The sequence below is a fragment of the Cetorhinus maximus genome, chromosome 10 (assembly GCF_964194155.1).
Source record: "Cetorhinus maximus chromosome 10, sCetMax3.hap1.1, whole genome shotgun sequence".
Taxonomy (NCBI): domain Eukaryota; kingdom Metazoa; phylum Chordata; class Chondrichthyes; order Lamniformes; family Cetorhinidae; genus Cetorhinus; species Cetorhinus maximus.
Window position 1 is genome coordinate 51,195,701 of NC_135888.1, and position 23,343 is coordinate 51,219,043.

Here is a 23,343-nt window from a genome sequence, read left to right on the forward strand (position 1 = left end):
GAACATTAGATGGCCAGTAACACATCCCCTTAGCCACTTGAGAAAGGCCATTCAACCATCTAACTCATCAGTTTATGGATAGCTGCAAACCCCAGTGTAGTATCTAAATGCCTTGTGAATCACTGACTGAGCACTATACTCCTCTATCCCTCTCTATCCCTCAGTATATTTCAGGTACGAGCAACAATTTATTCAAATATTGGCATGGACTCAATGGTCTGAAAGGCCTCCTTCTGTGTAGTAATAACTCTGTGACCAGAAAGTGTTTTGCTTGAGTGCGCAGCCCCTTTAACAACCTCTGGCACTCAGAGAAGAGACCTGCTTTGTTGCTGTGAGTTTAGCAGTGACTCCTCACCCTCTTCATCTGCTGGAGGTGTTTCAAACACCCACCAACAACACCATTTCCTGCAACGAACAGATGAGTTCCCGTTCCAAAGCATAGACAGGCCTTGGAGCCAGGCCACAGTATATCAGCTCATAGTTATGTCTCACTCTCAGCAGGGATCACGTCACAAAGAAAGAACTGAGCTCTTCCTGTTTCATATTGCAGAATAAAATCTTCATATTTTACTTGTCTTTCTTTGAGGTGCTTAAGTTTCCACTTTGCTGTATTTTTGCTTATTCAGCATATTGGACAATTCAAAACATTCGGTGCAAAAATAGCACTAGGCGAAGTTGCTGCAGTGATTGGTTATTGAGCTATTATTGGGGCTGAAATGGTTAAGGGCAGGGATACAGCAGGATGAAGCTGTCGGTCCTATTATTGCAATGTTCCCTCGGCCCTGTGATATGTGTGCTCTTCCCTTCTTTGTGAGAATAGTTTGTTGTGTTGGGTTGAGGAACTGGTGGGCAGGAAGGAGATGCTCTTTGCTTGGGTTCCTTCCTGTGTGTGAGGGGAAGCCTTTCCCTTGGCCTATATCTTAATGTAGGACGACAGAAGTGGGTCCCAAGCAACAAGTGACCTGCAGTTCAACACTGCGATGTCTCACTGCAGTTGATGGCCCCAGGGAGGACCAGCATCCTCCTTGCCATTGTGTTGACTTTGCAGAGGGGCCAAAGTTCAGCTGTCATGATGCTCTCACACTGAGTGTGTGGGAATGGAGATCCCATACTGTCAGCAGGCTACATTCCTTCGTTAATAAAAGACTTGCATTTATGTCAAGCCTTTCATGACCTCAGGACGTCTCAAAGCGCTTTACAGCCAATGAAATATTTTTGAAGTGGAGCCACTGTTGTAGTGTAGGAAATGCAGCAGACAATTTATGCACAAATAATGTTTATGCAGACAATTTATGCACAAATAATAGTGTGATAATGAGCAAACAATCTATTTTAGTGATCTTGGTTTACAGATAATTAATGACCAGGACACTGGGAAGAGATCCCATGCTCTTCTTCCAGGAGTGGCTGAGAGATCTGGTACGTGAGAGGGCATGCGGGACCTCGGTTTACGGTCTCATTTGAAAATACGGCACCTTCGGCAGTGCAGCACTCCCTCAGTACTGCACTGGAATGTTATCCTGGATTACATACTCAAGCCTCTGGAATGGAACTTGGACTTGAATTTACAGACTTGGGTGAGAGAGAGAAAGCTACCACTAAGCCACATTTACACATATATTCTCTCTTTCTTTCCCACCAGCCTCTGGATGATGATCTGGAGCAGGAGCCCTGGTTGGTTTGTTTGCTGCAATATTGTCTATTGATGAGCTGCTCCCTGTTGCTGACTGAGAGTGGCTAGTGAATGTGAAATTGTTAGTTGTCGGTGGAGTAGTTTGCTGTCTATATGCTGAAATGCTGTGTAATGTAATTCAGCAGGGAGCATAAAGTGGGTGAGCCAGAGCAGCAGTGAGGCCTCCAGTGTAACAGGCTCCAACAGATGGTATCAGTCAAGTAGGGCTTTGTTTGGCTTGGCACGGACTTTGCCTGTCTTTCTTTCATCTCTCAGCAGCCCGTCCTGTCCCAGCACTGCAAGCTACATTCTGGGACTATTGGATCAAACAATAGTGCAGCCAACCCAACATAAACGGTTAATCTCACTCAGAGGTTTTAGCAGAGACAGCCACCCTGGCCTTTCTCTTCTTGGAACGATGGTGCATTCATGCCAGGTCACAAGTCAATGATATAATGTCCATCCCACTATACCTAACAAATGGCAGAGCAAGTTGTGCACACAATGGTCTGGGTCTGCCATTTAGTATGTGTGAAGCTCTTTGCTGACACTCCCTGCCCCACTTGTCATCCCCAGGATATGCGCCAGAGGACTAAAACACTCTATTTAAATGCAAGAAAGCCTCTTGCATAAACATGAGATAAACGAGCAGTGTTTTACAACGACTAAGCCAAATGTATGGGATGACTTCGATGACCACATTGTGCTGCAAGGATGTAGCAAGCCCTCTCTCCATTTAAAGGAATTGTAAACCAGCAGGAACTGGGCTGCTGTGAATACTGATTGGATTGTCAGGCCAGACTTGGTGTGATTCACATAATAAATATCAGGGCTGGGCAGGGACTTCAGGTGAGTAGGGGGTCAGAAGTAGCTCTTGCACAGAATAATATTATCCAAAGCTTTTGCTACACTTCTTGCAATCGAGGTGGTTAGTTATTTAAGTTGTGTGTGCCTGGGGCCTGCTCTGTGGGCCGTGCAGTTGTAGCAATGAGTCTGCATGTGGCCAGTTACTGGATCTCAAGCACCCTGTGGGAAACAAAAACAGAAATACAGAAATATCTGGAAAAACTCAGCAGGTCTGGCAGCATCGGCGGAGAAGAGCAAAGTTGACATTTCGAGTCCTCATGACCCTTCAACAGAACATGAGGACTCGAAACGTCAACCTTGCTCTTCTCCGCCGATGCTGCCAGACCTGCTGAGTTTTTCCAGTTATTTCTGTTTTTGTTTTGGATTTCCAGCATCCGCAGTTTTTTGTTTTTAACCCTGTGGGAAGAATGGGTGTCCCTGAGGCCACTGTACAATCTCCCAGCAAATGCTCATAGAACAGCACAGGCCCACTCTATGCCTGAGGCAGATGAAACAGGAGAGCATGGGCAGTTTTTACACACCAGTTGAGGGCACTCCAGCCCTGCAATAAAAGCAAATGTTACTACATTTGCATTCTAAACTGCACTCTCACATCTTTCTCATCTGATTCTCGCAGCTTTTCACTCCCCCACAATGTTACTGAAGGTATTCTTGTGCTAGCATGATTCCACAGTTCCACAGGCACTGACATTCACTGGGGTGAATTCCACACACACTGCCTCTCACTGGGGTACAGTTCCACACACACTGACTCTCAATGGGGTACAGTTCCACGCGCACTACTCTCGCTGAGATACAGTTCTACATGCACTGATTCTCACTGGGGTACAGTTCCACATGCACCACTCACAATGGGGTACAGTTCCACACGCACTACTCTCACTGAGATATAGTTCTACACGCATTGATTCTCACTGAGATACAGTTCTACATGCATTGATTCTCCCTGGGGTACAGTTCAGCACATGCTGACTCTCACTGGGGTACAGTTCCACACACGCTGACTCTCACTGAGTTATATTTATGTTCTGTTCAGCTGCCTAAAGTCAAGGAAGAGCTTCATGAACAGTGTTGTTCCATTACAATCAACTCCATCTGAAGCCCGCATCGCCTTGTGGAAAGACCGGCTCGCCAGTCTCGAATAATCCTCAGCGATGAAAATTCTACCAGATGAAAGCCTTCCCCCTGGAGCTAATTGCAACTGGGCAACCTGGAAGTGCCTTAACAGACATAGGACTGGTGATAAAAACAAAAAACTACTGCGGATGCTGGAAATCCAAAACAAAAACAGAATTACCTGGAAAATGCCAGACCTGCTGAGTTTTTCCAGGTAATTCTGTTTTTGTATAGGACTGGTGTAGGTCGTTCAAAGGTGTCACTAAGCAAATGGGGATATACAACCAGCCCGATAACTTGTGAATGTGGAACTGAGGCACAGACTATGCAACATCTCCTGCAATGCCTATCGCTAGAGGGACCCTGCACTGTTGCAGATCTTGCCGAATTCAACAACAAGGCGCAAAAATGTGTCCAGTTCTGGCTGGGCCATGTATAAGCTGTCCATGGACACGATAAAATAAAAAAAATTTTAAAATATTTCTGTTATGCCATCACTTTAAGATCAGTTCAACTGAGGAGGGAGTCACGTGATTTGTTCAACCAATATGTGGCTAGTGTGGGGGAATAAATTCTATGGAGGGGTTCCCTCGGAAGAAATTGGCTGTATGAGGGGCTGGCTGGATACAAGCAGTCACCGAAGCTCTTGTGTAAATAAAGTTTGTTTTGTTTGACTAAGAAGCCTCCCAGAGAGTGTTTCTACAAGCTCCACATGCACTGAATTTCACTGGGGTACAGTTCCACACACATTGTCTCTCACTGGGGTACAATCCCATACACACCGATTCTCACTGGGTTACAGTCCCACACACACTGACTCTCACTGGGGTACAATTCCATACACACTGATTCTCACTGGGGTACAGTCCCACACACACTGACTCTCACTGGGATACAGTTCCCTGCACACCGACCCTCCCTTGGATATGGGTTCCACACTGACTCTCGCTGGAATACAGTTGCACAGGTGCTAGTTAACTCTGGGGTGCACACACTGTTGTTAATTTGCAACAACTGTAACTTTCTTTCTGAGCCTTTTGTATGGAACTTCATACAATTAATTCATAGAATTGTACATTACAGTCATAAGTTACAAGATAGACTGCTCAGTGCATTTTGCTTATGCAATTTCCTTTTGAAATTTACTATTTAATCTGCTCCCACTAAGGATTGCACACCAGATCGCTGCTTTAAAAAGACTATTCCTAATGTCCCTACTAGTTCTTTTGCTAATCATCTTAAATCAGTGTCATCTGGCTACTGAACCTCCTGTCACTGTAAACAGTTACTAATCATTCAGTCTATCAATACTCCTCATAAATTTGAACATCTCTATTTAATCTCTCTTAATCGTCTCTGCTCTAAGGAAAACAACAGCTCTCTCAATTTGCGCAGCCAACTTCAAAGATTTGTGTAGATACATTTCCAGGTCTCTCTTGCACCCATTTTAAAATTGTACCATTTAATTCACATGAAATGCCATACATTATTTCTGCTGGATTACTCTTATTAATCAAATTAATTATTTTCTGTAAGAGCTCCATTGAGGAGATGATAGTGATATTTTTCTCTGATCCTTTCCACTCCCCCTACACTGCAGCAATAATTTATCACTTTGGATATCTTCATGTGGCTGACTGCATTCTTAAACTGGATACAAATTCTGAAACTTGTTGACCATTTCATTCAGGAATCCTGGCCAGCAGCTGAACTGACAAGCTCCTGTTCACGACTGCAACTTGCAACAGGGTTTAGGATCAGAATAAAAATGTGCACAAAAGGAAATTCGAAGAAAATTGTGCCCTAAATAGAGAACAGGTTTGAGTAGATTCCATATCTGAACCTTGAACTACTTGGAGCTCCTGGTTACACAAGAGTTGCTGAGCTGACACTGCCTTAGTTTTTCAGGTTACAGGTCGGTGGGACGGAGATGCCAGAGTGTTCGCTCTCCACATAATGTACTTTGACAAAGGGAAGGTTGCTGTCAGTTTTTCCCTGAGCTTATTTATGTTACATACAGTTTGCTTCTGTAGTGCTGGAGTGTGCTGCTTGTGACACTGGCCTGTGCTAAATGGAGGATTGTTTGTTGGTTTATTCGTGACAGTGGAGTTTGGAGGATTTCGCTCCCATATGTGGGGAGGCTGGTGTTTTCATCAGCGGAATTTAATGCCCTCTCCTGAGGTGAGTTTGGTGGCAGGGTGGGCAGTTAATCGGGGGAGGAGGGCAGGGTGCAGATTCAGTTATGTTCCTGCCTCTTCACCGATTAAGACCACCAATTGATGCCCTTAAGTGGGCAATTATGTCCACTTATAAGCCTCATCCTGTTGCCCCTGGTATTCACCCGGCGGTGGATGGGGGAACTCACTGTGGAGGAAGCCTGAAAGGCAAATCCTTTCAGGGTTGCTTGCGGGCATTCAGGGGATGTCCCACATTTGAGGCATTCAGTACCTGATCGAGGGACCCAGCATTGGGAAGAGGGGGCCCTGCTGGGAACCACCCCCATCCCTCCATCAGTCACCTGTGACCTGGGTCCCTCGGTGATCCTTTTTTAAAAATTAATTTACAGGATGTGAATGTCGCTGGCTAGGCCATCATTTATTACCTATCCCTAATTTTTCTTGAGAAGCTGGTGGTGAGCTTCCTTCTTGAACCGCTGCAGTGCCTGCCACATAGGTACACCCACTGTGCTGTTAGGGAGGGAGTTCCAGGATTTTGATCCAGCAATACATTTCCAAGTCGGGAAGGTGAGTGACTTGGACGGGAACTTCCAGGTGGTGGTGTTCCCATCTATCTGCTGCCCTTCTCCTTCGAGATGGTAGAGATCCGGGGTTTGGAAGGTGCTGCCCAAGGTGCCTTGGTGAGCGTCAGTGAACAGGTTATTGTTAATCATCTTGCAGATGGCACACATTGCTGCCACTGTGCGTCGGTGGTGGAGGGAGTGAATGTTTGTGGAAGGGGTGCCAATCAAGCGAGCTGCTTTGTCCTGGATGTTGTCAGGCTTCTTGATTGTTGTTGGAGCTGCACCCATCCAGACAAGTGGAGAGTATTCAATAACACTTCTGACTTGTGCCTTGTAGATAGTGAAGAGACTTTGGGGGGTCAGGAAGTGAGTTACTTGCCACAGAGTTCCTAGCCTCTGACTTGCTCTTGTAGTTACACTTTTTATGTGGCTAGTCCAGTTCAGTTTCTGGTCAATGGTAACCCCCACGATATTGATAGTGGGGGTTTCAGCAATGGTAATGCCATTGAACGTCAAGGGGCGATTTTCTCTTGTTGGAGATGGTCATTGCCTGGCACTTGTGTGGCGCGAATGTTACTTGCCACTTGTCAGTCCAAGCCTGGATATTGTCCAGGTCTTGCTGCATTTGGACATGGACCGCTTCAGTATCTGAGGAGTTGCAAATGGTGCTGAATGTTGTGCAATCATCAGTGAACATCCTCACTTCTGACCTTAGGATGGAAGGTCATTGATGAAGCAGCTGAAGATGGTTGGGCTGAGGACACTACCCTGTGGAACTCCTGCAGTGATGTCTTGGAGCTGAGACGATTGACCCGCAACAACCACAACTATCTTCCTTTGTGCTAAGTATGACTCCAACCAGCGGAGTTTTCCCCCAATTCCCATTGACTCCAGTTTTGCTAGGGCTCCTTGATGCCACACTCAGTCAAATACTGCCTTGAAGTCAAGGGCAGTCACTCTCACCTCACTTCTGGAGTTCAGGTTTTTAGTCCATGTTTGAACCATGGCTGTAATGAGGTCAGAAGCTGAGTGACCCTGGTAGAACCCAAACTGAGCATCAATGAACAGGTTATTGTTAAGCAAGTGCCACTTGATAGCACTGTTGGTGACCCCTTCCTTCACTTTACTGATGATGGAGAGTAGATCAAATGAGAGGTAATTGGCCGGGTTGGATTTGTCCTGTTTTTTGTATTTAGAGCATACTTGGGCAATTTTTCACATAACTGGGTTTGGATATTGCTTCACGTGGGGGGGGGAGCAAGCTCTGGAGCACAAGAATAATAACAATAAGGCAGTAATAGTAGGGGATTTTAACTACCCAAATAATAACTGGGATAGTTTTAGTGTGCAAGATAGAGAGGGAGCAAAATCCTTAAGTTGCATCCAAGAGAACTTTTTCAGCCAGTATGTAGAAAGCCCAACAAGGAAGGGGGCAGATTTGGACCTAATATTCGGAAATGAGCTCGGGCAGGTGAAAGGCTTATCAGTAGGGGAGCATTTGGGAGATAGTGACCATAACTCAGTTAGATTTAGGATTGTTATGGAAAAGGATAAGTTTGGCCGGGAATAAAAGTTCTAAACGGCGGAAAAGCTAATTTTACTAAGATGAGATATGTTTTGTTCCAAATGGATTGGGAGCAGCTACTTGCAGATAAAACTGTGTCAGAGCAGTGGGAGGCATTCAAGAAGGAAATAGCGAGAGTACAGGGCAAATATGTTCCGTAAAGACAAAGTGGGGGACCAAGTCCAGAGAACCCTGGATGTCAAGGGACATAAAGGTTAGGATTAAGAAAAAAAGAGAAGCTTATGGCAGAAACCAAGGGCTCAATACAGCAGAGTCCCTAGAGGAGTATAAAAAGTGCATGGGGGAATTTAAAAAGGAAATTAGGAAAGCTAAGAGAGTGCATGAGAAAGCATTGGTGGGTAGATTAAAGGAAAACCCAAAGGGGTTTTTTAAATATATAAAGAACAAGAGAATAACTGGTGAAAGAGTGGGGTCAATTAGGGAGGTAATCTGTGGGTGGACCTGGAAGACATGGGTGCAGTTTTCAATGAATACTTTACGTCGGCCTTCACAATGGAAAAGGACGACACAGGTATAGACACCAGGGTGGAGGACTGTGAAATATTAGAGGAAATTAACCCCGAGAGAGAGGAGTACTAGCGGGTTTAGCGGCGTTAAAAGTGGATTAATCCGCATGCCTGGATGAGATGTCTCCCAGGCTGTTGAGGGAGGCAGGGAAGAGATATCATGGGCCCTGGCAGTAATTTTCAAATCCTTTCTGGCCACAGGTGAGGCGCCAGAGGACTGGAAGACTGCTAACGTTGTCCCATTATTAAAAAAGGGAGGAAGGGATAGACCAGGAAATTACAGGCCAGTTAGTCTAACCTCGGTGGTGGGGAATTTACTAGAAAGAATTCTGAGGGATAGAATATATCTGCACTTGGAGTGACACAGATTAATCAGGGATAGTCAGCATGGATTTGTTAAGGGAAGGCTGTGTTTGACAAATTTGATTGAACATTTTGAGGAGGTAACCAGGAGTGTTAATGAGGGTAATGCATTTGCTGTGGTCTACATGGACTTTAGTAAGGCTTTTGATAAGGCAGACTAGTCAAGAAAGTAAGAGCCCATGGGATCCAAGGCAAAGTGGCACGTTGGATTCAAAATTGGCTGAGGCATGAAGTGGAGGGATGTTTCTGTGACTGGAAGTCTGTTTCCAGTGGGGTTCCGCAGGGCCTGATGCTGGGGCCCTTGCTGTTTGTGGTGTACATAATTGATGTGGATTTAAATGTTTGGGGTATTGTCAAGAAGTTCACGGATGACATGAAAATTGGTAGGGTGGTAAATAGTGAGGAGGATAGACGTAAACTGCAAGAGGATGTTAATGGACTGGTCAGGTGGACAGAACAGTGGCCGGAAAAGTGTAAGGTAATGCACCTGGGGAGGGCTAACAAGGTAAGGGATTACACTATGAATGGTAGGATCCTGGAAAGTACTGAAGATCAGAGGGACCTGAAGGTAACAGGGCAGGTAGATAAGGTGGTTAAGAAGCCATATGGGATGCCTGCCTTTATTAGCTGAGGCATAGGATACAAGATAAGGGATGTTATGCTGGAACTGTATAAAACACTGGTTAGGCCTCAGCTAGAATATTGCGTGCAGTTCTGGTCACCACATTATAGGAAGGATGTGATTACACTGGAGAGGGTGCTGAGGCGATTTACCAGGATGCTGCCTGGGCTGGAGGGCCTGAGCTATGAAGAAAGATTGGATAGGCTGGGGTTGTTTTCCTTGAAGCAGTGAAGGTTGAGTGGGGACCTAATAGAGGTGTATAAGATTATGAGGGGTCTAGATAGGGTGGATAGGAAGGCACTTCTTCCATTAGTAGAGAGGTCAATAACCAGAGGGCATAGATTTAAGGTAAGAGGTAGAAGGCTAAGGGGGGAGTTGAGGGGAAACTTTTTCACCCAGAGGGTGGTGGGAGTCTGGAACTCACTGCCTGAAAGGGTGGTTGAGTCAGAATCTCTTGTAACATTTAAGAAGTATTTAGATATTCACTTGCATTGCCATAGCCTCCAGGGTGATGGGCCAAGCGCTGGAAAATGCAATTAGTGTAGTCAGATCTTTGTTGACTGGCATGGACACGATGGGCCGAATGGCCTCCTTCTGTGTTGTAGACATCTATGAGTCTTCAGTACTATTGCCGGAATATTGTCAGGGCCCAGTATCCAGTGCCTTCAGCTGTTTCTTGATGTCATGTGGAGTGAATCGAATTGGCTGAAGACTGACATCCGTGATGCTGGGGACCTCTGGAGGAGGCCGAGATGGATCATTTATTCGGCGCTTCTGGCCGAAGATTGTTACGATTGCTTCAGCCGTATCTTTTGCACTGATGTGCTGGGTTCTTCCATCATTGAGGATGGGGATATTTGTTGAGCCTCCTCCTCCAGTGAGTTGTTTCATTGTCCACCACCATTCACAACTGAATGTGGCAGGACTGCAGAGCTTAGATCAGATCCGTTGGTTGTGGAATCGTTTAGCTCTGTTAAAACTTGCTGCTTACGCTGTTTGGCATGCAAGTATTCCTGTGTTGCAGCTTCACCAGGTTGACACCTCATTTTTAGGTATGCCTGGTGCTGCTCCTGCCAAGCCCTTCTGCACCCTTCATTGAACCAGGGTTGATCCCCTGGCTTGGTGGTAATGGTAGCGTGGGGAAATGCCGGGCCTTGAGGTTACAGATTGTGTTCAAGTACAATTCTGCTGCTGCTGATGGCCCACAGCGCCTCATGGATGCCCAGTCTTGAGTTGCTAGATCTATTCGAAACCTGCCCCATTTAGCATAATGGTAGTGCCACACAACATGATGGAGGGTATCCTCAATGTGAAGACGGTACTTTGTCTCCACATGGACTGTGCGGTGGTCACTCCTACCGATGCTGTCATGGACAGATGCACCTGCGGCAGGCACGTTGGTGAGGATGAGGTGAAGCATGTTTTTCCCTCTTGTTGGTTCCCTCACCACCTGCCGCAGACCCAGTCTAGCAGCTATGTCATTTCGGACTCGGCCAGCTCAGTCAGTAATTGTGCTACTGAGCCACTGTTGGTGATGGACGTTGAAGTCTCCAACCCAGAGTACATTCTGCACCCTTGCTACTCTCAGTGTTACCTCCAAGTGGTGTTCAACATGGAGGAGCACTGATTCATCAGCTGAGGATTGGCGTCGGGTGGGGGGAGTGGCAGTACATAGTCAACAGCAGGAGGTTTCTTTGCCCATGTTTGATCTGATGCCATGAGGCTTCATGGGGTCTGGAGTCGATGTTGAGGACTCCCAGGGCAACTCCCTCCCGACTGTATACCACTGTGCCGCCACCTCTGCTGGATCTATCCTACCGGTGGGACAGGACATACCCAGCGATGGTGATAGTGGCGTCTGGGACATGATCTGTAAGGCATGATTCCATGAGTATGACAATGTCAGGCTGTTGCTTTACTGGTCTGTGAGACAGCTCTCCCAATTTTAACACTAGCCCCCAGTCAAGGAGGACTTTGCAGGGTCGACAGGGCTAGCTTTGCCTTTGTTATTTCCAATGACCACATAGAAACATAGACAATAGGAGCAGTAGGAGGTCATTTGGCCCTCCAAGCCTTCTCCGCCATTCAGTATGATCACGACTGATCCTTTATCTCAATACTGTACTCCCGCTTTCTCCCCAAACCCCTTTACACCTTTAGAGTCTAAAAATCTATCTGTTTCTTAAATATATTCAGTGACTTGGCCTCTACAGCCTTCTGTGGTCAAGAATCCCACAGGTTCACCATCTCTGAGTGAAGAAGTTTCTCCTCATCTCATATTAAATGGCCTACCCTGTATCCTGATACTGTGACCTTGTTCTAGACCCCCCAGCCAGTGGAAACATCATCCCTGCATCCAGTCCTGTCAGACTTTTATACATTTCAATGAGATCCCCTCTAACTGGCCTAACCGACCCAATCTCACCTCATATGACAATTCTGCCATCCCAGGAATTAGTCTGGTGAACTTTCTCTGCACTCCCTCTATGGCAAGTATATCCTTTCTTAGGTAAGGGGACCAAAACTGTTCACAATACTCTGGGTGTGGTGTCACCAAGGCCTGTACAGCCGCAGAACGACATCCTTACTCAAGTCATCTTGCAATGAAGGCCAACATACCATTTGCCTTCTTAACTGCTTGCTGCACCTGCATGCTTGCTTTCAGTGATTGGAGTACAAGGATAACCAGGTCCCTTTGTACATCAACATTTCCCAATTTATCACCATTTAAATAATACTCTGCCATTCTGTTTTTCCTACCAAAGTGGATAACTTCACACTTATCCACATTATACTGCATCGGCCATGTACTTGTCCACTCACTCAACCTGCTTAAATTGCCTTGAAGCCTCTTAGCACCCTTCTCACCGCTCACGTTCCCACTAAGTTTCATGTCATCAGCAAGCTTGGGAAATATTATATTTGGTTCCCTCGTACGTTGTGAATGGCTGCGGCCCAAGCACTGGGCGAGGTGAGGCAGGGGGACTGGGTGCAGGGGAGGGAATGACAGATGAGAGGATCATGGCGGGAGGGGGGAGATGAGGGGAGAGGAGTAGCAGGAGGAGTGGGAAGGGGCAAGAGAGGAGCGGTAGGTGTTAGGGTCTACCTCACCAGTCACTGCCTGCCACTCCGAAAAAGACCCAGAGGTCGATGCTGGTTGGTCTATCTGGTTTCATTCATTTTTTTTTTTGACTGATTAGCGACTTCATGCAATTGAGTAGCTTGCGAGGCCAATTCAGAGGGCATTTTAGAGTCAACCACATTACTGCGGACCCGGCACCAGACCAGGTAAGGATGACAGATTTCCTACCCTAAAGGACATTAGTGAACCAGATGAGATTTTATGACAATCGACAATGGATTCATAGTTATCATTAGACTTTTAATTCCAGATTTTTATTGAATTCAAATTTCACCTTCTGCTATGGTAGAATTTAGAGCATTACCCTGGGTCCGGTGACAATACCACTATGCCACCACCTCCCCTTTGCCTCCATTAAATACTGCCTGATGTGGCTAGTTGAAGGGCCCAGTTAATCCATTAGAATTGGATTTGTTGGGGGAAAGGATGGTGAGTTGGGGAGAGGCAGGGGGAAGGGTGAAAGTGGGGGAGATGGGACAGGGAGGGAGGTAGGGGGAGGAGTGGGATCCAGCGGGAGAGAGGAGTGGGGGGGGAATGAGGAATGGGTGGGTGAATTAACAGGGGAGTGAGTGGGAGGGAACAGGGAGAGAAGGGGGGAAGGGAGAGAGAGAGAAGAGGGGGAGGGAGGTGAAAAAGGGAGGGTGTAGAGGGAGGAAAGGAGGGAGGGGGATAGAGGGGTAGAGTGGAGGTAGAAGGAAGGGGGTGAGACAGGGTAAGGGGGAGGAGGCGGAGGGGATAGAAGAGAGGCGAGAAGGGCGGAAGGAAGTGGAGGGGACATGGAAGAGGGGCGGAGGATGAAGGGAGTGGAGCACGAGGGGGCAGTGGGGAGGGAGCATGGAGGTGGGAGGAGAAGAGGATAAAGGGTGGGAGAGGGGAGGCGAAGGGTGTTAAGGCTGGGTGAAGGGATAGGTGTGGGGAGGAAGTTGTTAGGATTTGAAGGGGGAGTGGAGTGGAGAGCAGTAGGAGTGAGAAATGGGAGGAGGGGGGTAGGGTTGGGAGATGTGAAGGAGATAGGGTAGAGGTGGGGAAGAGGTATGTGGGATGGGCGAGGTGAGGCAGAGGGACTGGGTGGAGGGGAGGGAATGACAGATGAGAGGATCATGGCGGGAGGGGGGAGATGAGGGGAGAGGAGTGGCAGGAGGAGTGGGAAGGGGCAAGAGAGGAGCGGTAGGGGTTAGGTGTGGACAAGGTGGGGTAAAGAGGGGTGGAATAATCTAGACTAAGATATGACAGCAGATTGTGTGTCTGGACTGCAGTATGTGGGCGTTTATAGACAGAGAGACAGTCCTGAGTGAACACATCTACAGTGGACATTTTTGTCTCAAATCTCTCTGGCTCAGAGTCATTGAGCTCAAGTGCGAGTTGGAGACACTCTTGACACATGAGGGAGGGAGAGTGGTATCAGGACAGTTGGCTCTTGTCTTCGATCACATCTTGTAGAAATGTACAGGCTCAAAATGGTGTTGGTGTGATTAATGGTGTCCAGATCACAATGGCTTGACAGTTCCATTATGGCATGCTCATACGTGTCCTTGATGGTGGTGAGTCTCCTGAACCATTTCCAGTTAAACAGGACTGCATGCTGGTCCCAACCCTCTTCAGCATGGCTTTCTCTGCCATGTTGCCCGATGCCTTCCATGATGGTGATCCTGGCATTGAAATCAGATATCGCATGGATGGGAAGCTGCTCAATCTGAGGCGACTCCAGGAAAACACCAAGATCTCCAAGGACATAGCTTGCGATTTCCTCTTTTGCAATGACTGTGCACTAGCTGCTGCTTCAGAGCTGGACATGTAATGTAGCATTGGCCTTACGATCAGCATGAAGGAAACTGAAGTGATGTGCCATCCTGCTCCAGGAAAGCCCTATCATGAGCCCAAAGTTTCAGTCCATGTCTAGAACCTGTCTCCCGTGGATAAGTTCACTTATCTCGCAGCACACGCTTTCGAGCTGTCTATGTTGATGACGGACACATAGAAGAATTGCCAAAACAAAAGTAGCCTTTGGCAGACTTGGAACATCAGTGTGGGAACAAAGAGGAGTAAGTCCGTATACCAAACTGAAAACCTGTAGAGCAATAGCCCTCCACACTCTGTTCTACACATTCGAGACTTGAACTGTGTAACAGTGGCATGCCAAGAAGCTCAACCACTTTCAGTTGAACTGCACTCAGAAGCTTTTGAAGATAAGATGGCAGGACAAAATACCAGACAGTGAGGTGCTCACCGGAGCTGGCATGCCAAGCATCCACACCATATTGAGACAGTCACAACTGAGTTGGGCTCATCATGCAACCTGAATGCCTGACACTCGCTTATCAAGCCAATCTTCCTCGGAGAGCCTAAGTCTGGGATGGCAGTCAAAGGAAGCTTGACAAGGACACTCTGAAGGTTTCACTTAGGAGCTTGATAATGACTTTGAGTCCTGGGAGAAGCGTACCCATGATTGCTGTGCCTGGCACAATCAAATGAAAAACAGTACAGCCTCCTTCGAAAGCAAGCATGTAGCAAAGGCAGAGACAAAAGGCAAGGCGAGAAGATTCCAAGCCAAAACTCGTCCAAAACTCAGTTGTCTGTTGCATGCTATTCTATTTCCAGCAGAACCTGCTGGGCACCAATCGGCCTTAGCAGTCCCCTGCCTTCCCAACGGAACCCAACCAAACACCCCAGATGATGATGCCGTGCAATCTTTTTGAAGGACAAACAAGTGTACAGAGTAAGGGGAACCAAGGTACTAAAGAGAATGAGGACTCTCAGAAACTGATCTTATCCAAACAGGTACAATGTGTTGGCTGCCTGTGAGGGTAAGGGTAAAGACTGTTAGAAAGACAGCCAGCATGTAAACCATGGCACTTTGGAGTAAGGGGCTGAAGGGGTGGTGTGGGAAAGAGGAATTCCACGTCATGGGACACTGATACCAGTATCGGGCAGGAAGGAACTGTATCATTCAGGCAGGCATCACCTGAACCAGGCTGGCACCAGGGCCCTAAGCGGCAAGTATAAATAAGGCAGTCAAAATCAGTATAAACTGATGAAGGAGACTCAGGTGGAAAAGGTAGTATCGCAAGCTGACCATGACACCATGGCACAGGTAGCTATTTAAGAGGGAGAAGTTAATAGAAATGTAGTGGTAGTTGGGAACAGTATAGTTATTAATGAGACTAGCCTTTAGATTTATTAATTAATTGAATTCAAACTCCCCCAGCCAGTGTGACAGAATTTGAACTTTACTCTGGAGCATTTGTCCAGGTCACTGGATTACTAGTCCAATAACTTTACCACTATGCTACTGTCTCCTGATTTACGTATGGCTGTCTTACAATAGGATGAGACAGAGACTGTCCACAATAAATTGGCCAAATCTGTTCATGGGTAAAATGACAGAAGATCAGTGGGAGGTGTTCAAAAAGGAATTTAATGTGATACAGAACCAGTTTATATCCCTAAGGTACAAGAGTTGTACAGGGAACAGATAACGTAGATTGCAAAAGCTATTTCCGCTAATTGGGGAGTTAGGTAATGGGGGCATAATCAATAAATTAGAGCTATACCTTTCAGGAGTGTAATTAGTAAACACTCCTACACACACATGGTGGTGGAAGTTTGGAATTCTCTTGCACAAATTATCACTATATAACATATAACTCTCTTCCACAAACTGCAATCGATGCTTGCTCAGTTGTTAATTTTAAAACTGAGTTTGATAGATTTTTGTTGTCCAAAGACATTAAAGGATGTGCGGCAAAGGAGAAGTATATGGAGTTAGGTCACAGATCAGTCATGATCTCATTGGCCGAACTGACTCGAGAAACTAAATGACCTACTCTTGTTCTTATGTCCCAGTGTATTATATAGTGAGAGACAGCAATGCACCACAATATTATACAGTGAGATTGGCTCTTATTGATTGTCTTTGTACTGCAGTAGAGATGCTAGTACTCCTCCCAAGTTATTGTACTTGATGTGTGCACTTCAGTATTGAGCAACTGCAAGCTATTTGATAACAAGGATCATCATCATAGCTGGTCCTGCTATTATTTATGCTGAGATACTTCCAGTAAAGCTTCTGGATAATGAGTTGGAGGGGCTACCCTGGATGATGGCCCGCTTTCCAACCCTGTGCAGGCATTTATTTTCTTCTTACTACTGCCCTGGGTGAGATCTGCTATCTTGGGCCAGATTGAAGATTGCTCCTAGCACTTCCCTGGTCTCTGCCTCAGTTACATTCTGTCACTAGCCAAGTGCCTAGGACTCTGAAATAGGGTGTATCAAAGCTATCCTGTGGGATAATGGCTACCCTGATCAGATCATTGTTTGCTACATGTTGTGCAAGCTCATGAATGCGCCTAAGGCTGCCACTTTTGGTCCTGATAAGTGCCCAGTCTATCTCAGATTATGCTGGAAGGGAAGGTGCCTCAAATATTTGAGCTGTTTCAAGTTGCTACTATGCAGTAGCAACATCAGTGGTTACTCCACTAATAGGATGCTGCCTCAAGCCAAAAAGACCTCCTGTCGACCACACACATGAGTGATATGGTATATGAATTTCAGTGCCAGTGTGACGGCGTGCATGTAGATCATAAGTCCCAACAACTGGGGGTTCATATCAAACAGCACGTCCCTTCAACTGTTTGCAACAGGCAAAGTACTGATTGTACTCAATCAACTGTACTTGCAAAACTCAGAACATAATGTCCAACATTTGAAATGATTTGCAATTGGACAACACTTGCTAAACAATCCTGTTTGTGCTAAGAATTGCACTGACAACCAGTTTAAGATTATCAGTCGGGCTCGTAGTGTGGCTCATTTACACATGCTAGAAGCTACATATATTCACACACAGGACCCTGTCCTTTGTATACATAAAGAACATGTCCATGCATTGCACCTTTTTCAACTAAACAAAGGTTGGGGGAACAGCCATTCCCTGGTTCATTCCCCATGGCAATGCCTTGACCATTCAGAGTTGACCTGCCTGGTTTGAATTTAAACAAAGATCTGGCAGTTAACTGTTCCTTGGTGCATTCTCCATGACAATGCCTCTACTAATCAGAGTCCACTTGCCAACCGCTCAGCACCCTGTTCTTATGCAATATAAATTGCTGTTCCCTTTGAGGTTTGGTATTCTTGTGAATCTGTCCTGTTGTGATTATGTTTCCTGACTAGGAGTGCAAAGATGGTTAATTCAAATTTCACCATGGCAGTTTGAGAATTTGATTCGTGTTAAAAATTTATGAATGTCAGTTATCAGTCAAAATGACCATGTAGCTTGAATCAGAAGGTTGTGGGCTGAAGATCCACTCCAGAAACCCGAGTACATAATCCAGCTTGACACTCCAGTGCAGTTCTGAGAGAATGCTGCATTGTTGGAGTTGCCATCTTTGAAATGACTTGTGAAACCGAGGTCCTGTCTGCCCACTCTGGTGGATGCAAAAGATTCCATGGCATTATTCAAAGAAAAGCACGGGAGTTCTCCCCAGTACCCTGATCAATATTTTTCCTTCAATCAACATCACTCAAACTGATAGTCTGGTCATTGTCAGAATGCAGTTTGGGGGAGCTATGCACAAAATGGCTGCATTTCCTACAAAAGTGACTTCAAAAAGTGACTTCAAGAACAAAACCAACAACTTGTATTTATATACCATCTTTACATAATACAATGTCCCAAGGTGCTTCACAGGAGTGTTACAGGAAGCTCCAATTAATGTGAGACTGTTCACAGCTGAGGGACAGCATCTTCCCAGGGTTTTAGCATGATTGGTTCTGAGCGAGTCACTAGGAGGAGTGCCCCTCCATGTGGGGAGATACCCAGCCTCCCTTGCTGCTTTCCCTTGGCAGCACAGCCAAGTTCAAATCCTCATTTTAATCAGTGAGATGGTGCGTTGGATCCGTTATCCCTGTATCATTACATGACTGGACAGCAGCATTGACCCCTAATCCCATGGTGATGGAAATAAGCAACACTCACTGAGTGACCAAGTCTGCATTAATGACATGACAATCCACTCCAACAATCTGATTTCAATATCCCTCGACATCAAGAGGTCCAGAAAACAGTTTATAGGACATTGAACTCTCACACAGGGAAGGGATTGGGGTGAGGGGGGCGGGGGAAGAGGTAGAGGAGGGTGGGAGAGGGAGGATGGAAGGGAGGGAGATGGGCAGGAAAGAGAGGAAGGAAGGTGCATGGTGGAGGGGAGGAGGGTGAGGTGAGTGGTAGATGGGAAAAGGGTGAAAGGGGGCACTGGTTGCACTGAGCCTGCCTTGGAACACCCAGTATACTGTTGGCTGATGGTTGAAGTGTTGATCTGGGCTATCTTGTCTTCTGATGATGTTGCTCTCCAACAGGAAATATGGTGGAGGGTCAGGGACAACAGATGGAAAAGACAAAGGCAGAGGGGGAATAATGTTAAATAAAAAATCGATTAAATAAACCTATCCTCCTCTCCATCTACACAAACTGTGCCAAGCTATCTCTCCAGTGATGTGCTTAACACACAAAACTGCTGTGCAGGGTGGCAATTTGTTTAAATGTTGGGAGTACACCCTTGGCATTAGTGAGTGGGGACAGTTCTGCGACTATTAATAAAAACACTGACATAGTGATGTTTGTTGGAGATTTGTTTGGATTGTGAATGAGGTTCAGTTGCTAATCTTGAGTGACAGCTCGAAGGTTAACAGTTTTCAAGGTGGCACAAAGTGCCCATTCTGTACTCAGTAACAATACCACAGTGTTTCAAGTGCATCTTGTCACAGGCGATCAATCTGCTTCTCCCCAGGCCTGGACCCTCTCCGCTTGTTGCACATCCTGCAAGCACATTGGACAAAGAAAGAGATTCATGAGGTAAGTCCCCTATTGATAGAATCTCATAATAGGCCTTGGGATTTATGCAGTGCGTGTCTTCAGCGCTAACATGGGGAACCATTATTTATGCAAGTTCATGTTGAGTTGCATTAGGGGTTTGCACTGGTAAGTGTAACTGAGGCAGAGGGTGGAGCTGGCAGGAGCAAGGTGAGATTTCAGAAAAGGGGGATGTCACAAAACTGAAGCTCACTAAATTGTTCAACTCATTATCTTGGCTCCAGGTTGGATAATGGTTCTGATTTGTGATTGAATCAGGCTGGAATGGTCACTTATCTAGTTATGAAAGGAACATTCTGGCTTCTGAAGGGTGGGGGAGAGTATCCAAGTTCTCTTCGAGGAATAAAAACAGGCTGGGATATGTCTTTTCTTTGATTCCAAGGACTGTGGACATATACTTGGCGATGCAATTGCATTAATGTGAAAAGAAGGTGACACATTCACCAGAGTGCATGTGCAAGGTGACATACATTAATGTGCTTGCAAGGCCACAGATGTGCAATGTGCATACAAGGTGACATTAACCGGTGTACACAGTGACACACTCACATTAACACGCGTGCAAGGCAACACTCACATTAATAGGCATGCAATATTGATGCATGTGCAGTACAGAGTAGAATTTCAAAATTTGCTGATGACTTCAAACTTTGAAGTGTGGCAAACAGTGAGGATGATATGAATCAACTACAACAGGACCTATTTAGGCTAACAGAATGGGCTGACAAGTGGCAGATGGAATTTTCTACAGAGAGGCGTGGAGTGATGCATTTTGGCAGAAGGGATAGAGAGAAACAATTTAGACTTTAGGAAGGATGTGAGGGCTTTTGAGAGGGTGCGGAGGAGATTAACCAGAATCATTTCAAGGATGAGGGATTTTAGCTACAAGGTTAGGTTGGAGAAGCTGGGATTGTTCTTCTTGGACCAAAGAAGATTGAGGGGAGATTTAATAGAAGTGTACAAGATTATGACAGGCTTGTTAAGATAGAAAAGGAAAAACTCTTCCATTAACTGATGGCACTAGGACAAGGGGACACAGATTTAAGATTTTGGGCAAGGGAACTTTTTTACACAGCTAGTGGTGGATGCCTGGAACTCACTGCTTACGAGGGTGGTGGAAGCAGAGATGATTGATTTCAATTGGAATTGGATGGACACGTCAGGGAAATAAACTTGCAGGGCTATGGAGATGGAGCAGGGGAAAAGGGACTGATTGGGCTCCGTGAAGAGTCTGCATAAATTGATGGGCTGAATGGTCTGCTTATGTGCCAAAAATAACTCTGACTCTATAATGTATGCACAAGATTTAACAACCTTCATGCAAGGCGACATGCAACAGTATACACGCAAGGTGTCAAACAATATGGCATCTGAGGACAGTGAGTCACCCCCACTAGTGTCCGTGCACGCAGCTCGTCCCCCCCAATTAACATATGTGTGCAATCTGATCCCACGAGTAATGTTCGTGCACAACTTGACCCCCGCAGATAAGCATACGCTCAGTTTGAGCACCCTGATTAATGTGCGTGTGAAATTTGACCCCATGATTAACACGTGCGCAGCTTGACCCTCCCAACTTATACATTAATGATCTAGATGAAGGAACTGAAGGCATCCTGGCTAAGTTTGCAGATGATACAAAGATAGGTGGAAGGACAGGTAGTATTGAGGAGGCGGGGAGGCTGCAGAAGGATTTGGACAGGTTAGGAGAATGGGCAAAGAAGTGGCAGATGGAATACAATGTGGGGAAGTGTGAGGTCATGCACTTTGGTAGGAAGAATAGAGGCATAGACTATTTTCTAAATGGTGAGAGAATTCAGAAGTCTGGAGTGCAAAAGGACTTGGGAGTCCCAGTCCAGGATTCTCTTAAGGTTAACTTGCAGGTTGAGTCGGTAGTTAGGAAGGCAAATGCAACGTTGGCATTTATTTCGAGAGGACTAGAATATAAAAGCAGGGATGTACTGCTGAGGCTTTATAAGGCTCTGGTCAGACCACATTTAGAATATTGTGAGCAATTTTGGGCCCCATATCTCAGGAAGGATGTGCTGGCCCTGGAGAGGGTCCAGAGGAGGTTCACGAGAACGATCCAGGGAATGAAAGACTTAACATATGAGGAACGTTTGAGTACTCTGGGTCTGGAGTTTAGAAGGATGAGGGAGGATCTGATTGGAACTTACAGAATACTGAAAGGCCTGGATAGAGTGGACGTGGGGAAGATGTTTCCATTAGTGGGAGAGACTAGGACCCGAGGGCACAGCCTCAGAGTAAAGGGAAGACCTTTTAGAACAGAGATGAGAAGAAACTTCTTTAGCCAGAGAGTGGTGAATTTATGGAATTCATTGCCACAGAACGCTGTGGAGGCCAGGTCATTGAGTGTATTTAAGACCGCGATAGATAGGTTCTTGATTGGTAAGGGAATCAAAGGTTACGGGGAGAAGGTGGGAGAATGGGGTTGAGAAACTTATCAGCCATGATTGAATGATGGAGCAGACTCGATGGGCCGAATGGCCTAATTTCTGCTCCTATGTCTTATGGTCTAACTAACGCGTGCCCGTGCAATGTGACCTCCTTGAACAACCCCGGCTAATGTGCACCTGCAACTTGACCCCGCGAGTAATGCGCACATACAGGCTAACCCTCCAGACTAACGTGTGCCCATGCAATGTGACCTGACCAAATTAATGTGAGGCATATAGTGGCCTCTGCACAAGTGCCCGCGCTCTCACGCTGACCCCGACACTAGTGCCCAAATTCTCATGGTGACCCCGGCACAAGCACCCGAATTCTCATGGTGACTCCTGCACATGCACCCAAATTCTCACGGTGACCCCTGCATGAGCACCTAAATTCTCATGGTGACCCCACACAACCACCCACACTCTCAAGCTGCCCCTCACTCTAGTGCCTGAATTCTCATGGTAACCTCTGCACTAGCGCCCGAATTCTCATGGTGCCCCCCCCCATACAGATGCCCGCACTCTCATGCTGACCCCCGTATTAGTGCCAAAATTCCAATGGTGACTCCAGCACAGGCGCCCGCGTTGTCATGGTCGCGCCTGCATTGTCATGGTCACCCCCACACACGTGCCCGAATTCTCACAGTGAGCTCCGCACTAGCGCCCGAATTCTCGCTGTGAGGCCCGCACTAGCGCCCGAATTCTCGCGGTGAGCCCCGCACTAGCGCCCGAATTCTCGCGGTGAGCCCCGCCCTGGCGTCCGGATTCTGGCGCTGAGCCCCGCCCTGGCGCCCGGATTCTGGCGCTGAGCCCCGCCCTGGCGCCCGGATTCTGGCGCTGAGCCCCGCCCTGGCGCCCGGATTCTGGCGCTGAGCCCCGCCCTGGCGCCCGGATTCTGGCGCTGAGCCCCGCCCTGGCGCCCGGATTCTGGCGCTGAGCCCCGCCCTGGCGCCCGGATTCTGGCGCTGAGCCCCGCCCTGGCGCCCGGATTCTGGCGCTGAGCCCCGCCCTGGCGCCCGGATTCTGGCGCTGAGCCCCGCCCTGGCGCCCGGATTCTGGCGCTGAGCCCCGCCCTGGCGCCCGGATTCTGGCGCTGAGCCCCGCCCTGGCGCCCGGATTCTGGCGCTGAGCCCCGCCCTGGCGCCCGGATTCGGGCGCTGAGCCCCGCCCTGGCGCCCGGATTCGGGCGCTGAGCCCCGCCCTGGCGCCCGGATTCGGGCGCTGAGCCCCGCCCTGGCGCCCGGATTCGGGCGCTGAGCCCCGCCCTGGCGCCCGGATTCGGGCGCTGAGCCCCGCCCTGGCGCCCGGATTCGGGCGCTGAGCCCCGCCCTGGCGCCCGGATTCGGGCGCTGAGCCCCGCCCTGGCGCCCGGATTCGGGCGCTGAGCCCCGCCCTGGCGCCCGGAT

The 23,343-nt window shown here is 47.3% G+C and overlaps 1 protein-coding gene across 10 annotated transcripts in view; it reads left to right on the forward strand.

The window, feature by feature from the left end:
• exd3 (exonuclease 3'-5' domain containing 3) overlaps positions 1–23,343 on the forward strand; it is a 567,474-nt gene that overhangs the window by 96,135 nt on the left and 447,996 nt on the right. For 7 of the 10 annotated variants that reach the window (XM_078550476.1, XM_078550481.1, XM_078550475.1 and 4 more), the window contains one exon: positions 19,399–19,463. The exons of the other annotated variants lie outside the window; for them this stretch is intronic. In XM_078550476.1, coding sequence (XP_078406602.1) covers positions 19,399–19,463 — 65 coding nt within the window. The remainder of the gene's footprint in view (positions 1–19,398; positions 19,464–23,343) is intronic. 10 annotated transcript variants of the gene reach the window in all.